The 15,414-nt window shown below is 39.6% G+C and overlaps 3 protein-coding genes across 4 annotated transcripts in view; 1 reads left to right on the forward strand and 2 right to left on the reverse strand.

Annotated features, from left to right (window-relative positions):
- Nucleotides 1-2,866, reverse strand: part of pck2 (phosphoenolpyruvate carboxykinase 2 (mitochondrial)) — a 27,590-nt gene extending 24,724 nt beyond the window's left edge. The window contains exon 1 of the mRNA XM_040126805.1: nt 2,441-2,866. Within this exon, the coding sequence (XP_039982739.1) occupies nt 2,441-2,472 (32 nt within the window). The 5' untranslated portion in view covers nt 2,473-2,866. The remainder of the gene's footprint in view (nt 1-2,440) is intronic.
- Nucleotides 2,867-7,549: 4,683 nt separating this feature from the next.
- On the forward strand, nt 7,550-13,129 carry psme1 (proteasome activator subunit 1). 2 transcript variants are annotated; one of them, XM_040126483.1, is made up of 12 exons: nt 7,550-7,693; nt 8,223-8,268; nt 8,552-8,584; nt 8,688-8,750; nt 8,934-9,035; nt 10,011-10,059; nt 10,791-10,888; nt 11,181-11,249; nt 11,400-11,467; nt 11,849-11,903; nt 12,128-12,214; nt 12,889-13,129. In XM_040126483.1, exons 2-12 carry the CDS (start codon nt 8,230-8,232, stop codon nt 12,967-12,969), a joined length of 744 nt encoding a protein of 247 aa, XP_039982417.1. In that variant the 5' UTR covers nt 7,550-7,693; nt 8,223-8,229; the 3' UTR covers nt 12,970-13,129. The 2 variants fall into 2 exon arrangements, with proteins under 2 accessions (XP_039982417.1, XP_039982416.1); XM_040126482.1 differs by lacking the exon at nt 7,550-7,693 and adding an exon at nt 7,822-8,051.
- A 101-nt stretch (nt 13,130-13,230) lies between these two features.
- LOC120789641 (fat storage-inducing transmembrane protein 1) lies at nt 13,231-15,272 on the reverse strand. Its single transcript, XM_040126481.1, has 2 exons — nt 14,785-15,272; nt 13,231-14,046 (listed from the first exon to the last, which is right to left on the reverse strand). The coding sequence occupies exons 1-2, from the start codon at nt 15,069-15,071 to the stop codon at nt 13,371-13,373; spliced, it is 963 nt and encodes a 320-aa protein (XP_039982415.1). The 5' UTR covers nt 15,072-15,272; the 3' UTR covers nt 13,231-13,370.
- Between the last annotated feature and the right edge of the window lie 142 nt (nt 15,273-15,414).

Genomic DNA, 15,414 nt, shown 5'->3' on the forward strand with positions numbered 1-15,414 from the left:
ACAGATGGTTTGGTATGACTGGAACAAATGAGTGAGACCCTCTTGGAAAAAAATTCTAAAATCTGTTGATTTGACATAGAATTACGAAAATTAAAATGTTGACCTGATGATGGCGCTATATTAAAAGAGGGTGAGCAAAGTTATTTCAATTCATCCTAAGGGGAACACAAAGGTCTGAACCACATTTCATCGCAATCCATACAATAGTTGTTGAGACATTTTACTCAAAATAACAAACCACAATGACCACATGACAGTGCTAGAGGAAAAGTCTGGGAACTGTTATGTCTCTGGACCCCCTGCACCCATCAAACATGCTCCATTGGCTTATTACTCTTCTTTGTAAAAGAAACATTGCTGTTCTCAATTTTCAGAGGCTCTTTAGACTTTTTCACTAAGATGTGAAGAAATAAATGAATAATTGGCTGAAGGGGAACTAAAAGAACAGTAGTGTTACTGTATCACAGTATCCCACACTGACCTTTAGCCCCACAAGACCAAAAAAATAAAAGGCACTTTGTCTTATCTATGATATTAGATGAACCAGTCTCCTTAAATAAGCTCTACAGTCCTTTAGTCTCTTTCTCCCTCACACTAAATCAATTACCTAAGCTCCCAATCATCCACCCTATCATGCCACTAATTACTTTAACCATTTGAGTGGTGCTGAACATTATCTCCGGTGTGATTAGGATTAGGAAAGGAGATGAGCCGGACTAAATTTAAAAATTAATTATAAGAAGCTAACTGTTTGTTAATTGTTCATTTGCTGGCTGAATCTCGGAGGGTGCCTGACTTGAGAAAGAAGATGAAGGGAGAAGCAGTAGGGTGGGATTAGCCCTCTATTCTTTCTTCTTTGCATTGAAAAAGCTGATTTTTTTTTAGAAATCCTGAACAGACTCTGATGACCTTTGCTCCCAACTTCCCATGCAGTCATTCATCCCCTCATGCCTTTGTCTCTGCCTCCCCATTCCTCACCCCATCCCCCATACCTGATGAGCACAAGCATGTCTCCATTTGAAAAAATTATCATAAGCTTACTGAGACATCAGCTTTCAATAAAACCTTTGAAAAGTGACTAGTCTGCAGCATTGACTCAGGGAACATCGTTCCCTGTTTTTAAGGAGGTAAAATATGAAATGAGGGACGTTATCCAGAACAGAAAACAAGGAATGTCAGGGAACAGATAACCCTGATATGGTATCCATTCCGCTGGCTGTCTCTTGCTTCCAGCTGAACAAGTTTTCCACCAAACACACCTCCAAATCAGCAAGCCAATCCTTATGCACCACAGACAGACACGCCTACACTCCCCCTTCACTGCCCTGATGGATCCTGGTCAATAAGCTCTTTAGGACTGAGTCTACATATGGAGCAGAGAAAACCAGAGTATCACTTAGAACATGCACATGTGCTGCATTCATTAGCCTCACACACTGTACGGTGAGTACAGGGGAAAAACACACAGAACTTGCTCCCGGACATTCAGGCAAACAGAGGAGTGATGACTCCAGTCATTAACAATCTTTCAAGCAGAAATACAAACACAATGCACAGGAACATGGGCCTCTGACAGTAACTCACATGTCGTGCCATGGTGTCAGCCAGTCACTCACATGCATCTTGAGAAAATGAAAGCACACAAATATTTCCCTGGAGTCCTCGTCGTCATCACAAAAGGGGGGGACGCTCTTTAAAATCATGTACTACCCTGACGTGTGTTTAATATATAAAAACTTCTACATGTCATTGCTCAGTGTCATCTCATCTAAGGCCTGTCTCTGAGATGAGATCAAGTCCGACAAGTTTCTGGCTGCAATCAGCACAGCAGCTGACAGACAATGAAGATTTCACAATAACATTAGACTTTCTACAGCAACTCCTCAAAACAAAGCTCAAAATGTTTGACTCTTTCATAATAAATTCATATAATGGATGCTGGAAAAGTGTCGCAGGTCACATCTCATTATAAAAGCATAGATATTATGTATGTGTATTCACGTTTGAGTTAACTTTGGGTCATACTAAATGTAATTTTGTGTTGTTGGCCCACTGCGCTTGAAAAAATGTTTAGTCTTCAGAAAAGGTGGTTTAAAAAAAAAAAAGAGCACAGTATGGTTCATATTGAAAGGGCAGCGCACGAAGATTACCACAATACATTTTCAAAGTATTTCTGTATGTTTATAAAATTTAAAAACAGGCTAAATTAATTTGCACCTATTATGTATATGTCACTTAGGCAAGCAAAAAAACATTTGGATATCAGATTTTGAATGAATGGCAAAATCGTTTTGCTGAAGCATAAATACCGTCTTAGCATTATCTTATTTTAAGTAACGTACCATGTTAAACGTATTGCTGAAGTTCAGCCCGCCTGTGTTCACGCAGCTAAAACACGATTTAGATTAAAACGAAGACACGGAAAGTCACAGTTACTCACCTCCGTATGACTCCCAGTAAAAGACACGACATTTTCTGTGCAAAATAAAACTAGCGTATTAAAACTAAGTCTCAAAAGACATGTAAGTGATATGAAGAGGGGACGCGAGGAGCAGTATCTAGAGCCGCTCACAGCTCATATCTGTGCTGAGACGGGACCTTGCACTTTGTTCACACACTGAAACACCTGGATGTGCCCAGTTTCCTGATGCTGCCCTGCTGACAACAGAGCACTGATAAAATACTGATTTAATGCTGTACGAAGTGACTGGTCTCCGGCTCTAACATATAAATATCCTGGGGTCCGTCCATAACGTTGTGTTTACTGCTCGTAACCACGGACCGACCGGCTGATGCACACCAAAAACCAGCGTGGAGACACAACCCGGAAACACGAGCAAACGGAAGCGGATCAGACGGGGTGTTCACACGAAGCCCCCAAACACAGCTGGATGAGACATGTTACATTTTGTTGTGATTTCCCTTCTCTTTTACATTTTTATCTGTGGGCTACTCTGTGCAGTGTCAGATTTATCCAGGTTAGCTGGAAGCTTTGAGTTGAAGGAAGATTTTATATTTTTTATGGAAAATTCTTTATTCCCAAGCAACTTTTCCTTAACGCACTGTACTATGCTGTAGTTTGCTTCATTAGCAGATTATTGTTCAAATGCTGTGACGCTATGTAAATCGTCACCGATGTATTTATGTTATTTATTTATTCCTATTATTTATATCTATACTTGTCTTTACTTATTTACATGTATTGCTTAGTATTACTGAAACAGACCACTGTTGTAATGTATCGTTTTCTGTAGCCCATTGTGGTTTTTTGTTCTGTGTTAGTTGGAAGATGGCAATTTATTAATTCAGTTTTTTTTTTTTCCACCAAAGACACCAGAAAGACATACATATTTTTTCACAGGCTGGGCTGTGCTCCTCATGAGAAATACACTGAAGATCATTTATAAGATCTGTGGTTTGGACCTTTAATCTATATGTACTGAAAGTAAAGGGTTCCCTGTATTATCTTTATTTATACCTAATGTTTATTTGTTTAATGTATCATGTCACCCACTTCAATACTTTCCTTCTGCTGCATGTATTTATTTTATTGTATTTTGACTTTATGGTTGTTTTCAGTAAAGTTACCAGAATGAAACATCCCAAGGAGCTGAATGGAAGAGTAAAACCAAGGCTTCAAGTGGCAGAGTACACGTGAAATGGCTTGTTAAAAGATAATTTTGTTACATCTACCTTTACTTTAAATTTCAAGAGTATTTAAGTCTCAAAATACCCAATTCTCCATTTTTGATATTTAAAATAAGCAACAAGTGAGTCTGCAAGCTGTTTTCAGCGTATAATTTAACTTTAAATTGTTCCAAGCCATTTTTATGATAAAATACAAAATGCCTTCTTACAAATAACTGTTGTTTTAGGGCTGAAGGAACTATTATTTCCATTATTCCAATAATATTTACTATTATTATTTTCTTGATTAATCGGTTATGATTAATTGATTAGAGAAAAATGCCACAGAGTGCTCACTCTACTCAGTCTACTCACTAGGATAGCAAAAGGCAATGCTCAAGAATCAAAACTTGAAAACAATATGCTAAAAGCCAACAAAAAAAATTAATCTGGGACTATGCAACTTCGGCCGTCATAATTTTTGATAACTTGAGCTCAAATTTCCAACAGTTCCCTCTTTGGGTTAGGGTTAAGTTAGATTTAGGGCATTGGAGGCTGCAGTGCTGCCAACTTATGGTTTATAGTTATAGTCTTCTAGAATATTGTTGTAATGATCACTTTTACAACCCTAATAAGCCTGTTGCATGAGTGAAATAGTTTTGAGTTTCAGACCTAAGCCAGCAGGAGGCTTACGCTTTTTTCTAACAGGACAGGGCAATCAAGTGCGTCTGCATCTGGTTTTTAAATAGTGAATTTCCTGTTAATGTTTCTCTTTGGGAACTCGGGGAGGGCTCACACACACACACACACACACACACACACACACACACACACACACAGACACACAAACACACACACACACACACACACACACACACAAGTGAGAGAGAGGGGAAGTAAAGGGGTGGGGGTTGGACAGAAGAATATACTTTAGATAGGAGATAAAGAGAGTTACAACAGTCCAACATGCCTGGTTAAATTTCAGCCCTCCCGTCTCATGCTCTCTTGTAGGCCCTGCAGAGTCAGCAGCCAACCAAAGAGACTCAGTGCACATGGATAACGCACACACACACTATGAATGAATGCATACATGCTAAATGGCCATGACTCAGAAATGCAGCAAAAAGCAAAAAAGTAACAGAAGCCTTTAAAAGCTGTAACTTCTTTAATAATTTTTTGACATCTAGTGACTGTGAAGGCCACAGCAAATGATAAACATCATTTTCATACTCATCAATACATTCAGTGACCCCTCCTGCCCTACCGATGGGGGCATTGTTGTCCTGGAAGAGACATAAAGATGATCACTCAGAACAACTTTGTATTGACTTGCAGTGGCCCTTAACTCTAAGGGGACAAGTGGACCCAAACCATACAAGCAAAATGCCCCCCACAGCATAACAGAACCACAGGATCCCCTCACTGAAGGGGTCCAGCATTCAGGACTGTACCGTTCTCTTGGTGTACACCAACTATGCACTCACCCACTTGTGGTGAGTGCATAGTGGTGAAGGATGACTCATCTGATCATTTCACTTTTTTCCACATCTCTGTAGACCAATGCCTATGGTTTTTATAACACTTCACTCTCAAATGTGCCTTCATCTTTGTAATGAGGGTTTTATTCCCTGCAACCCTACTATAATATCCCCCTCTATGTAACTGTCAACTGACTGTTCTTGCTGACACAGTCTGATCACGTCCTGCATTGACATTCTCAGTCGCCTAAGGAACAGTTGCCCTTCTGTTTTTCCCTTCACTAATGCTCGAGCATCAGGGTCATCAAATGTGCCATCGACCACAGTTTCTGACCCTTATTTACTATCCAAATGCAGATGTCGCTTTAGCTGCTGTACCCATTTAAACACCAGCCAGTCTTTGTGACTGAAGCGCCTGTCATCTGTGCCCCAACAACAAACCCTCTTTCAAAGTCACTTAGGTCTTTTCCTCTGACCATACTGATACAAAATCAGAATCAACTGGGCCTGCTCAGCATATTTAATCATGTCACAGAGCATGATATGCATGGATATTAATTGCTTAATTGTATCATGCAATGCACCTATGTGGAAGCATCTGCATTAGTTTTTTCCCTTTAATTTGTCACCCGTCTGTATATCAGAGTAAAAAAACTACATATTTTTAAAAAATGAATTCAGAATCATTATTTTCTTATCAATGATCTACTAATTAGTCAAGCCACCAAACTGTTAAATGCAAATTAGTATTAAATCTTCAGTAAATATGTAAATGTCTCTGATCTCTCATTTTTCTTGATCTCTCAAAAGAAGTCTGATTTCAAAATGTATGGTTTCTCTGTTTGTTATGATAGAAATATATGAGGTGCACCAAAAAGTGTGTGAGGAGTATCAGACAGTTAGAAATACAATGCAACATGTGTTCTCAATAGAGGCTCTCCTTTCTCACTTCAGTATAATTTCCAACTTCATCATCTGATTTTTAGCACATGGTGACCACATGGCATAGCTTTGCACATCTCCAGCTCCTCAAAGTAACCTGTAACAATAGTAGTTAAAATAAATATAGTCAAGTAAATAAAACAATATTTCTGTCTGGAATATAGCGGAGTAGACATATAAAGACCGTAAATTGGACATACTCAAATAAAGTAAAATGTCTTCATAGTAGAGTACAGTACTTCAGTAAGTGTACTTACTTATGTTCCAGCACTGCATATCAATATACTGTACATTGTGTACTATATATCTGTTCTGTGTTTTCAGTTAATATTGTAAGTATGTAACAGTGGAGGGTTGTTATGAAATCCTGTAAAACGTAAACACTGTACAATGAAACAAATAAAGTTTTTTTTCTCTCTATCTCCCTCCACCTCTCCCTTCCCCACTTTTCTTCAGACACATGACCTTTGTCCTCGGTATTTCCCAACAGTCTACCTGAGCTGAATACCACACTAGAGAGTTTTAATCACTCACTCAATCAAATCACAGAATCAATGACTAATGGAGCTTGCACTGTAAACAAGTGCAGCCTTTGCCCTTTGGGTCCAACTCAAATGAGACCTCATGCCTGACAAGTGATCTATTGTTGGGGTACTAAATACTACAGATGTTCAGAGAGGTGTTGAAAAAAACATGCAGTAGACTTTAAAATGAAACATCTACCATTCATCCAAAATCTGTTAAAGATGATCAGTAGACAACAGAAGGATTTAGCAGCAAGAAAACATCACACATCTATCAGCCAAGGGATTAAATGTATGTGGGGTCTCTTCATTTCCTGATGTGATTAAACATGATGGCTTTACCTGTTAAAGTCTTAGTCTGGCATATTACAGCATATGTTGGCATAATGATAGCATGTAGCAGTGAGATGACCGGGATTGTGTTTACATTGGGAGGTGTGACGCCTTTTCTGTCCACTCAGGGTCCTGTATTTGTTTTAGGCTTTAACCTGACTGGGTCAGCCCCGGCTCTGTCCACACAGCTCCTGATCAAAGGGTCCATGTGACATCAGATGTAAAACAGCAGATCCCTGAAATGCTGGCTGTAAGAGCAGATACACTTTGGCCTTGGCTTTATGGTAATCAATAGTCAGCTAAAGTGGTGCTCTCCTGCTGCTGCTGGGAATGTTTGAGTGTGGAGACCAATGGAGATTTGTTTGTTTTGGCTATGTGTCTTTTTGTACTTTAAATATATTAGCAAAAAAAAGTTCCATTCCCTTTTTCAAGTATTTTAATATATTTTTTTCAGAAGGATCTTTGTGTCATCAAGGCAAACTAGTTCATACACACTGTGATGTATACATCTGATGTAAAGATTTTTTTTTAAACAAAAACACACACCAATCAAATGGCATAAATCTTCACAGGTTTACTCAGGTGCTATTGATCATTATCTATATCCTGTAGTTTGCCATAGGGCACTTTGCTTTACCTGACTTAGAACAGCAGCATCATCTGCTGGACACAGTCAGAACCTACAGAAGAAGTTGGGATACATCGCATGCGATGACTTATGGGATAAAATTGGTTTTCAAATGGATGTAGAAATTGTACAAAATGTTCATCATAATCTCTGCAATATAGGTGACAACTTTTGGGATAGGCCTTTATACTGTATATTTTTTTAATATACGGCTGTGCTACTGTAGGTTTTATATACACCGTAAATGACGTTTTGTTGAACATTTGCTGGTTATCAGCTAATCAACAGTATATGGCAAACAAGTGTGCCTGTACGGTATTCAGGCAAAGACAACTCAAAATGCATTAGGGTTGATTTTTGATAAGACGTTTTTCACATTAATCATTACAGTTGATGCTATAAGGCTTTCCAGAATATTTCTCATCGTTGGCTCTTGTTATAGGGAATGGAAAAAAAACCAAAAAAAAAACCCTACAAGTCCCACGATGCAACAGGAGCCCTCAATGTTAAAGAGGGAAAGTAGGGAACTGTTTCAAAATGCGCTTTACTTTCATTTTCGCTTTTACTGCTGAGTAACTGTCAGTACTTTTCCGTGTTGTACCCTGCGTTGAATTACACACAAACGAGCTAATTATTCTTTCTCGGCGCTTGATTGAGGTTAAAACGCTTTTCACGACATTTCATCTACAGACACGACATGGCTTCTCTGGATATCCGCCTCGAGTCGAAGAAACAGGTGAGCACCAATGTCCGCTAGCTTGATCTACTTTTAACATTTGAAAGCCTTGTTCCCTTCGACCGCCTCAGTTACTCTAACAGGTGAGCTCGTGTCCAGGTAAGTGTGAGTTTTGATAACCAGACGGACAGCAGGGATCCTACGAGCCGAGCAGGTAGATGCCAGGCCCGTGCAGTTGTGTGAGTAAGACTGTCCTCTCGAACCGGCGCTCATAACGTTTATGGCGACTGTGTCGAGAGGAAGGACAATTATCAAACTAAAGCATTTCATCTCTTCATTGCAGGTTGATGACTTCTGCCAGAAGCTCACCAAAGAGGTCGTTTATCCAGTAGTCTCATCTCATAAAATATCTCCTAAAATTGATCTTTTCAGATTGATCTGAATTGTGTCACATAATAATATATATTTTTTTCCAACAGGCAGAAGAGCTGGTTTCAAAGTTTTTCCCTCAGAAGATTGAAGACTTGCAGATGCTGCTGAAGGTATCAGTCCGTGTCTGTATGAAGCAAACTGGGGTCAAAGGTCTTGAAGGGATCTTTAGGGGTTGACTGGGGTTCCTGAGGCAAATTAAGAATGACCCTGTTATGACAACTCTTTACTTTGATCAAATTGTTGCTCGTATTCTAAGATACACAAGGACATTTATGACTTGTGTTTGCTGCCAGACATCTTTCAGCTGTGATGACCTGGCATCCTTGAAGGCTCCACTGGACATCCCGATACCTGACCCAGTTAAAGAGGAGGCCAAACGCAAGAAGAAGGAGGAGGTAGGTCCTGCACTCGATAGGTTTTAGGCTCTTTTCTCTGGAATAACTCCAATAAAGAAAATATGCTGGTTTGAAGAAATCCAAATACAGTACTGGAGAGTTATAACATTTCTTTTTTTGTTGGTCAGTTAATTAATTCAGCATAATTAGGTCTAGTTGCAATTTGCCACTACCTATAATTCGTTTAGAGGAAATTGCCAAGACAAGCCTGAGCCAGCCCTAATAAGTATAAGCTTTATCAAAAAGGAAGGTTTTAAGCCTACTCTTAAACGTGGAGAGGGTGTCTGCCTCCCGGACCCAGCACACAACACTGTAACTGAATCCCCAGTTACTATGGCTAACAATCACTGGGCAACTTCCTTTTATTTTCAGTGATCTTTAAATAAAAATCTAAATGACATCTCAATCCGCCATGAATTAAGCCTTTATTTGGCATTAAATCCAATTAAGGTTATTTCTTATTGCTGAACCTAAAGGTTCTTAGACTAGCACTGAAAGAATCGTGTAAGGAGTGGAAGTACCTGCAGGGTCTCTATGCAGCACAAAATGAACACTGACTTTAAGATGTAGACATAAAAGTCACTCACGGATGAGGTTTTTTCACCTTCGGTTGTATCCCTCATTTATACAGAACTCTAATTAATTTTGGCAGTTGGTGTCATTTTGCACACACTGATTTAGAAAAGGAAAGAGTGCAGCATTTCCAGTGTCCTGATTTTTATGAATGGGAAAGTGGGCTGGAAGAATATTTGAGATCATACAGCAACTCACTAGAATAAACAATAAGGCTTCAGACGTCAGGTGCAGGGAACAGGGACTGCTACCACTGGGTTACATTTCTTATGCAAGAAGAAAAGTCAATTTGACATCTTCATTTTACCAGCCACATAAAAAAAGCATGTGGGTGAGCTTGTTTAAGAGATTAATAGGCAGTGGAAACTCTCTGACCTAATCTCTTCTGTTCTTATGTTGCAGAAGGAGGGGAAGAAAGACAAGGACAGCGATAAAGAGGAGGAAGATTCGGGTAAATGGGAAGACAGAGATGGTGTTGATAAGTCATAAGGCAAACTACTGTTTGAATGTGAAGGAAAGAGCGGTATTTATATGATAATCCAGGGTGGTGGTTATCAAACACTGTACGACGCAGTCACCTGTCATTTTCACAAGGTCCATCTTAAAGTTCTTTGTGATTACAGTTTTCTGTACAAGAATCTGGTTATCGTGAAGTGAAGGTAATAGGTTTCAACTTTGAATTAAATATGCACAAAGATTGGTGTGGAAAAATACTTAAAGGTGGAAAAAGGGTTTTTGTAAAACAAAATTTTTATATAAATCTATGATTGCGCAATGCAAACTATTGTAATTATATAATTGTGGTTATTCTGTATAATGAAGCTATTCTGTACGATGTGATTATTCTACAAACGTGGTTCAGGTTTTTGTACAAACAGTACAAGAAAACCTGAATTGCTGGACGTTATTGCTTTTCTACTTATTCCTTAACCATTAATAATGAATAAAGGATTCCATTTAAAGCATTGTATACAGATCAATTTGCCAGGATTGATTCGTAGTTCCCTGGGAGCCAGAAAACCATTTTTAAATTTTCATTGTTTACAAAATTTTATGTGGGTGGTCTTTACTGAAAAGGAAATCCTCTTTGAAAGCAGTCCAGGTGAAGCCCAACTGAACCAGAATTCACTCTTTCATACTGTGACTGAATGAAGCGATGTTCAGGCATGTTTTGTCCTCCAGGGCCTCCCTGTGGTCCCATCTGCATCAACGAGCGAGTGGAGAGTCTCCTGCAGGAAGTCAAGCCTCAGATCCAGACACTGAAGGAGAAGCTCAACACGGTCTGTCTGTCTCTAAATCAGTCTCCATAGCTTCACACATGTAAGGAATCTGCCTTTCAGTTCATATGATTTTATATAACAAAGACAGGAGCTCACATGCCATGTCTCAACAGTGGTCCCATATATAGTTATGACATATATAGTTATGGCAGATGACCTTCTGCCTCTATCTAGTGTTTACACCTGTTTTAAATGGAGCTGTCTCGGAACTTTATAACTGGAATATCAAAACACTATGACAGACTCATATATTACACTAGAGGTCATTATATTCAGATTTTGTTTCTGGCAGGTGTCAATGTGGGTGCAACTCCAAATCCCTAAAATTGAAGATGGAAACAATTTTGGAGTGGCTGTGCAGGTTAGTAACTGCTGATAATTTGGTGATACAGGACAGTGATACCATGTCTTGTGTGTCTCAAAAAGATCTTTGTACATGTTCCTAATTTAGTGTTGATCTTTGAGGTGAAATTTAGTTTTTGGGTTTGACAGCTTTGCTTTTGTCCAACAGGAGAAAGTGTTTGAGCTGCTGACCAACACACGCACCAAAATTGAGGGATTCCAAACTCAGATTTCAAAGTAAGAGCCCACACCAAAGCAGCTACTTTACGGCAGTTTTTTGTTTTTTAGTTTTTTATTGTGTTTATGCACCAGTACACTCGGTGTGAAATGACTTTAACTTTTGAGAGGAAAAATAATACATACTTCCTCTTACAAAAGAAAAGTTGAACTCACAGATGAACTGTGAATATTTTAGCACGTTCAACAAAAGTCACACATTCTCACTTTAATCAGAACTGGATGGGTTTTCTTTTTTTAGATGGCAAATTTGAATCAGAAATTTTGACATTTAGTGAGGCACCCTGAGCGAGTTTAAAGCTTGTTGGATAGCAATATATCCTATTGAGGACTGTTCAAAATGAATGACAAGAAACTTATCTTTCCTCTTTGGCTTGTTAGATATTACAGTGAAAGAGGAGATGCTGTGGCCAAAGCCTCCAAACAACCCCACGTGGTCAGTATCTCATGTTGCATTTTGATCAGAGTATTGCATTTTCATACATGTATGTGTGTTTCTGGGTGATGATGCTCACACACTCAGTGATAGAATCAATTAAGATAAAAAAAAGACATCGTGACTCCTGTGTTCTCCTCTGCATAAACTGGGTACATAGTGCATGTGCCATATTTGTTTTTGCATGTAAACACGGTGCTTGTGGTGTGTGCTTTTTGATGCAGGGAGACTACAGACAATTGGTTCATGAGCTTGACCAGTACCAGTACTGTGAGCTCCGCCTTGTGGTCCTGGACATCCGCAACACATATGTAAGATACACCCACTTCATTGTTTACTGTTAGGCTTCCGTTCGAGTGCTAACATTTTCTATTTATTCAGACGCTTACAGAGACAAATCTGAAAATGGATAAAAATCTAATTGTGTAAAATGTGTCTAAACACAAGTGATAATGATTTGTATGATAATGTAGACTGATTGACTACATTAACGTCTGCATACATTCAAATACTGCCTAAACCTTATGTAGCCTATCAAACCCAGTATACCCTCTTTGGTAATCATACAGTGTATTTTGAATAAAACTACCCACAAATCTGTAAAATATTCCAGCTGTGTCCCAGCAGCAGCAGCGGTAGTGGCAAAATGGAATCCATTCCTCCTTAATAGGATAGTAATTAAACTAATTGCTGTGCTTTTGTAAAATTGATTGGTACTCCATCTCCTGTCCATTAATCCGTTTGTCTCCTTCCTCTGGCTAATGTCCTCCTGTGTTGATGATGTTAATGAACAAGGAGGTACAGGTGATGATGCTGTTTGACACAATTATATAGTAGCTCCGAATCTGGATGTCGCTCTCTTTTATTACCCTCTCTGACTAGTCTGTTTCTCTCATTCAGTCTCTGTCTTACATCTTTCTCACACTCACATTTCGGCTGTTGTCTGTTTGTGGCTGACACACACTGTCTTTATTTCTCCCTGCAGGCTGTGCTGTTTGATATCATTAACAAGAACTATGACAAGATTAAGAAGCCTAGAGGAGATGGGAAAGCTCTCATCTACTGAGACTGACATCTGCACACTCACAGGCATTCAAACTAGACACAACTAGTCTAGTATGACACTCATCAAATATCAAAACACCCACTCTGACAAAAATTGTCTACTTTTTCTTATTGTGTATACATTTTGGTTCAGATTACAAAATAAAGTAACATGAGTCTGATAACGCTGCCTGAACTTATTTTGTCCAAATGCGAATTTAAAATCTTCTTTTTAACTAATGTTGACAATTAAGGTAACCTGCATATTTATATGACACCAGACTTACGCAATGTTGTAAAGGGCGTTCACAGGTAACATACCTAGATTCTCGTCACAGCCCTAATGAAAACCTTTTGACCGTTCAATACATCCTGAGCTGTCAACGTCACACTGTCATCCCTCAAATATCATTTACTCAGAGTTTAATATTGTAGCCTTTTGTCAGCGTCTGTGGAGGTAAAAAGTCTGTCTCCTGGCAAACCAGGACAGCCCCAGCACGGTTTGAGTCTGTACCACCCCTGATAAAGTCCTTTCCACCCCAGGTAGCCCAGAGCTCCTCCCAGCTGCTGGGAAGGGAACTTGGGGAAGTGTGAGAGCAAACACAGTAGCAGGAAAATCCACACAGCAAGTAGAAGTACACACAGGAGGAAGATGAATCTCAATGGGGCTCCGGGGGATCTCTGCATGGGTGTCGCTTGGACTATGTGAGCACCAAAGACAGACAATTCCTCCACCAGCAGTAGGCAACACAAGCAGAGGATGAGTACATCCTGGGATACTTCGTAACCCCTCCACACCATGTTGGCTTTGAGGCAGGAGGCCTTGGTCTCATCTTCATGCAGGAGCAGCAGCGGCAGTCCTGGGGAGGCAGAGCTCTGGATGTCCTGTGCAACAGTCATTGTTTCATAACAGGTCCCTGCTGCATCCTCCAGCAGGGTCAAGAGGTGCTGACAGCCCCACCAGAGCAACCCGACGACCCCTACCCGAGAGAGGTGGCGGAGGGAAACAGACATGGAGTCACGGGCTGAGAGGGAGAGGAGGAGGATGAAGGAACCTGTCAAGATCCAGGTCCAACCCCAAGTGGATTTTAGGAACTTCCTGTGGGAGAGTTGAATCAGAAAATCAGTGTTACAGGAAAAGTGAATGATAATAATTTATAGTTGCAAACTTGATGGTTTAAAGTGAACAAACTTAGTTTCACTGAACAGTACCAATGAGTATCTTTTATAGAATAATGGTGAGTATGATAGTACAAGTAGAGAACTCTCAGTCAGAGTTTACTTACATTAGATAGCATTAGCTCTCATCAGCTACTGGTCACACCAGACCAGGTAAATCCCCTGAATGTGCTGAACTGAGCAAAAATGCATTTTATTGCTTATGAGTTTAACTTTTCGGTTATCTTTTTTTAATAATAATAATAAGGCTGGCAGAAGATTTACATTAAATTATCTTTCAATCTGTAAAGCAATGATTATGTCTTTTAATTACTTTCAAAAAATCATGAGTGATCATTTATAAACTCTTCATTAGTAGACAATGACTTATATTTATGTAGTAATTTCTCTATATCCTCGTCTGGTGAGGACTAAGATCCATGAGACACACCAGTGACTAATGCATACCTGAGAATCCTGGTTAAATATGTCTAGTATCAAAGTTTTAAATGTAACTGGTCTTTAATGCAGCAGTGGAATTAATGGCCTTTAAGCTCATAGTGAAAGGTTTAAAAGAAGGCCACAGGTGCAACTGAAAATCATGCAGCCACTTTATACATTTTCAGCAAAAGCAGCTAGTTAATGATGTGAGATACTTATTAAAAAAAGGAGCTCTCACCTGTACAGGTAGTGGTGGCTGTTTGCAAAGAGGCTGAACTTTGACACCCAAAAACTCAGCACAGGCCCAAACAGAACCAAACTAGACAGCACCAGGTGGAAATGTCGTCTGACCAGGTGGCTTCCTAAAATTCTGGCCAGCAAGTTTGTTACAAACTCCAGAGCAACATTGAGGACTCTGATGATGAACTTTCCCGGCAGTATCAGGTCTTCGGCCATCTTGTGTAACTTCTTCAAGCTGATGCCTGGCGTGAGGCCATTTGAGCAGTTTTCAGTCTTTAGATCCATGTTCTTCTAGTCTGCTTGTCTTCTTAAGGATACCTTTTGTAATTTTGACAATGTCCTTTTCTTTTTGTGTCCAATCAAAGCTCAGTGCTGGAGTCTGCCTCAATGTCTGTTGTGAATGAAAGGTACACCAGTCCCTTTCTGGGACTTTTCTACTTTATCACTGTCAGGCCTGCAGGAGAGCACATGGTTTATAAAAATACAACCCCTCTGTCCCCTTTACCCTCCAAAGCCCTCCCCCTCCCCAACACAGACTGAAAGTGGAGACATGGCAACGGCTGCTGCTGGAACTGACCCCATTCTTCTCTACAATGATCTAACACCAGTCTTAGATGTAGTCTATAAT

The sequence above is a fragment of the Xiphias gladius genome, chromosome 5 (assembly GCF_016859285.1).
Source record: "Xiphias gladius isolate SHS-SW01 ecotype Sanya breed wild chromosome 5, ASM1685928v1, whole genome shotgun sequence".
NCBI classification, from domain to species: domain Eukaryota; kingdom Metazoa; phylum Chordata; class Actinopteri; order Istiophoriformes; family Xiphiidae; genus Xiphias; species Xiphias gladius.

What these genes read in the sequence shown, in the direction of transcription:
- LOC120789641 (XM_040126481.1), bottom strand. Translation starts at nt 15,071, where the DNA reads ATGGATCTAAAGACTGAAAACTGCTCAAATGGCCTCACGCCAGGCATC. An exon ending in AGCCACCACTACCTGTACAG is followed by an intron (nt 14,047 to 14,784) that starts GTGAGAGCTCCT and finishes ACTCTCCCACAG; the next exon opens with GAAGTTCCTAAAATCCACTT.
- psme1 (XM_040126482.1), top strand. Translation starts at nt 7,978, where the DNA reads ATGGAAAAAAAACCAAAAAAAAAACCCTACAAGTCCCACGATGCAACA. An exon ending in TAAAGAGGAGGAAGATTCGG is followed by an intron (nt 10,060 to 10,790) that starts GTAAATGGGAAG and finishes TTTGTCCTCCAG; the next exon opens with GGCCTCCCTGTGGTCCCATC. An exon ending in TGAAGGAGAAGCTCAACACG is followed by an intron (nt 10,889 to 11,180) that starts GTCTGTCTGTCT and finishes TGTTTCTGGCAG; the next exon opens with GTGTCAATGTGGGTGCAACT.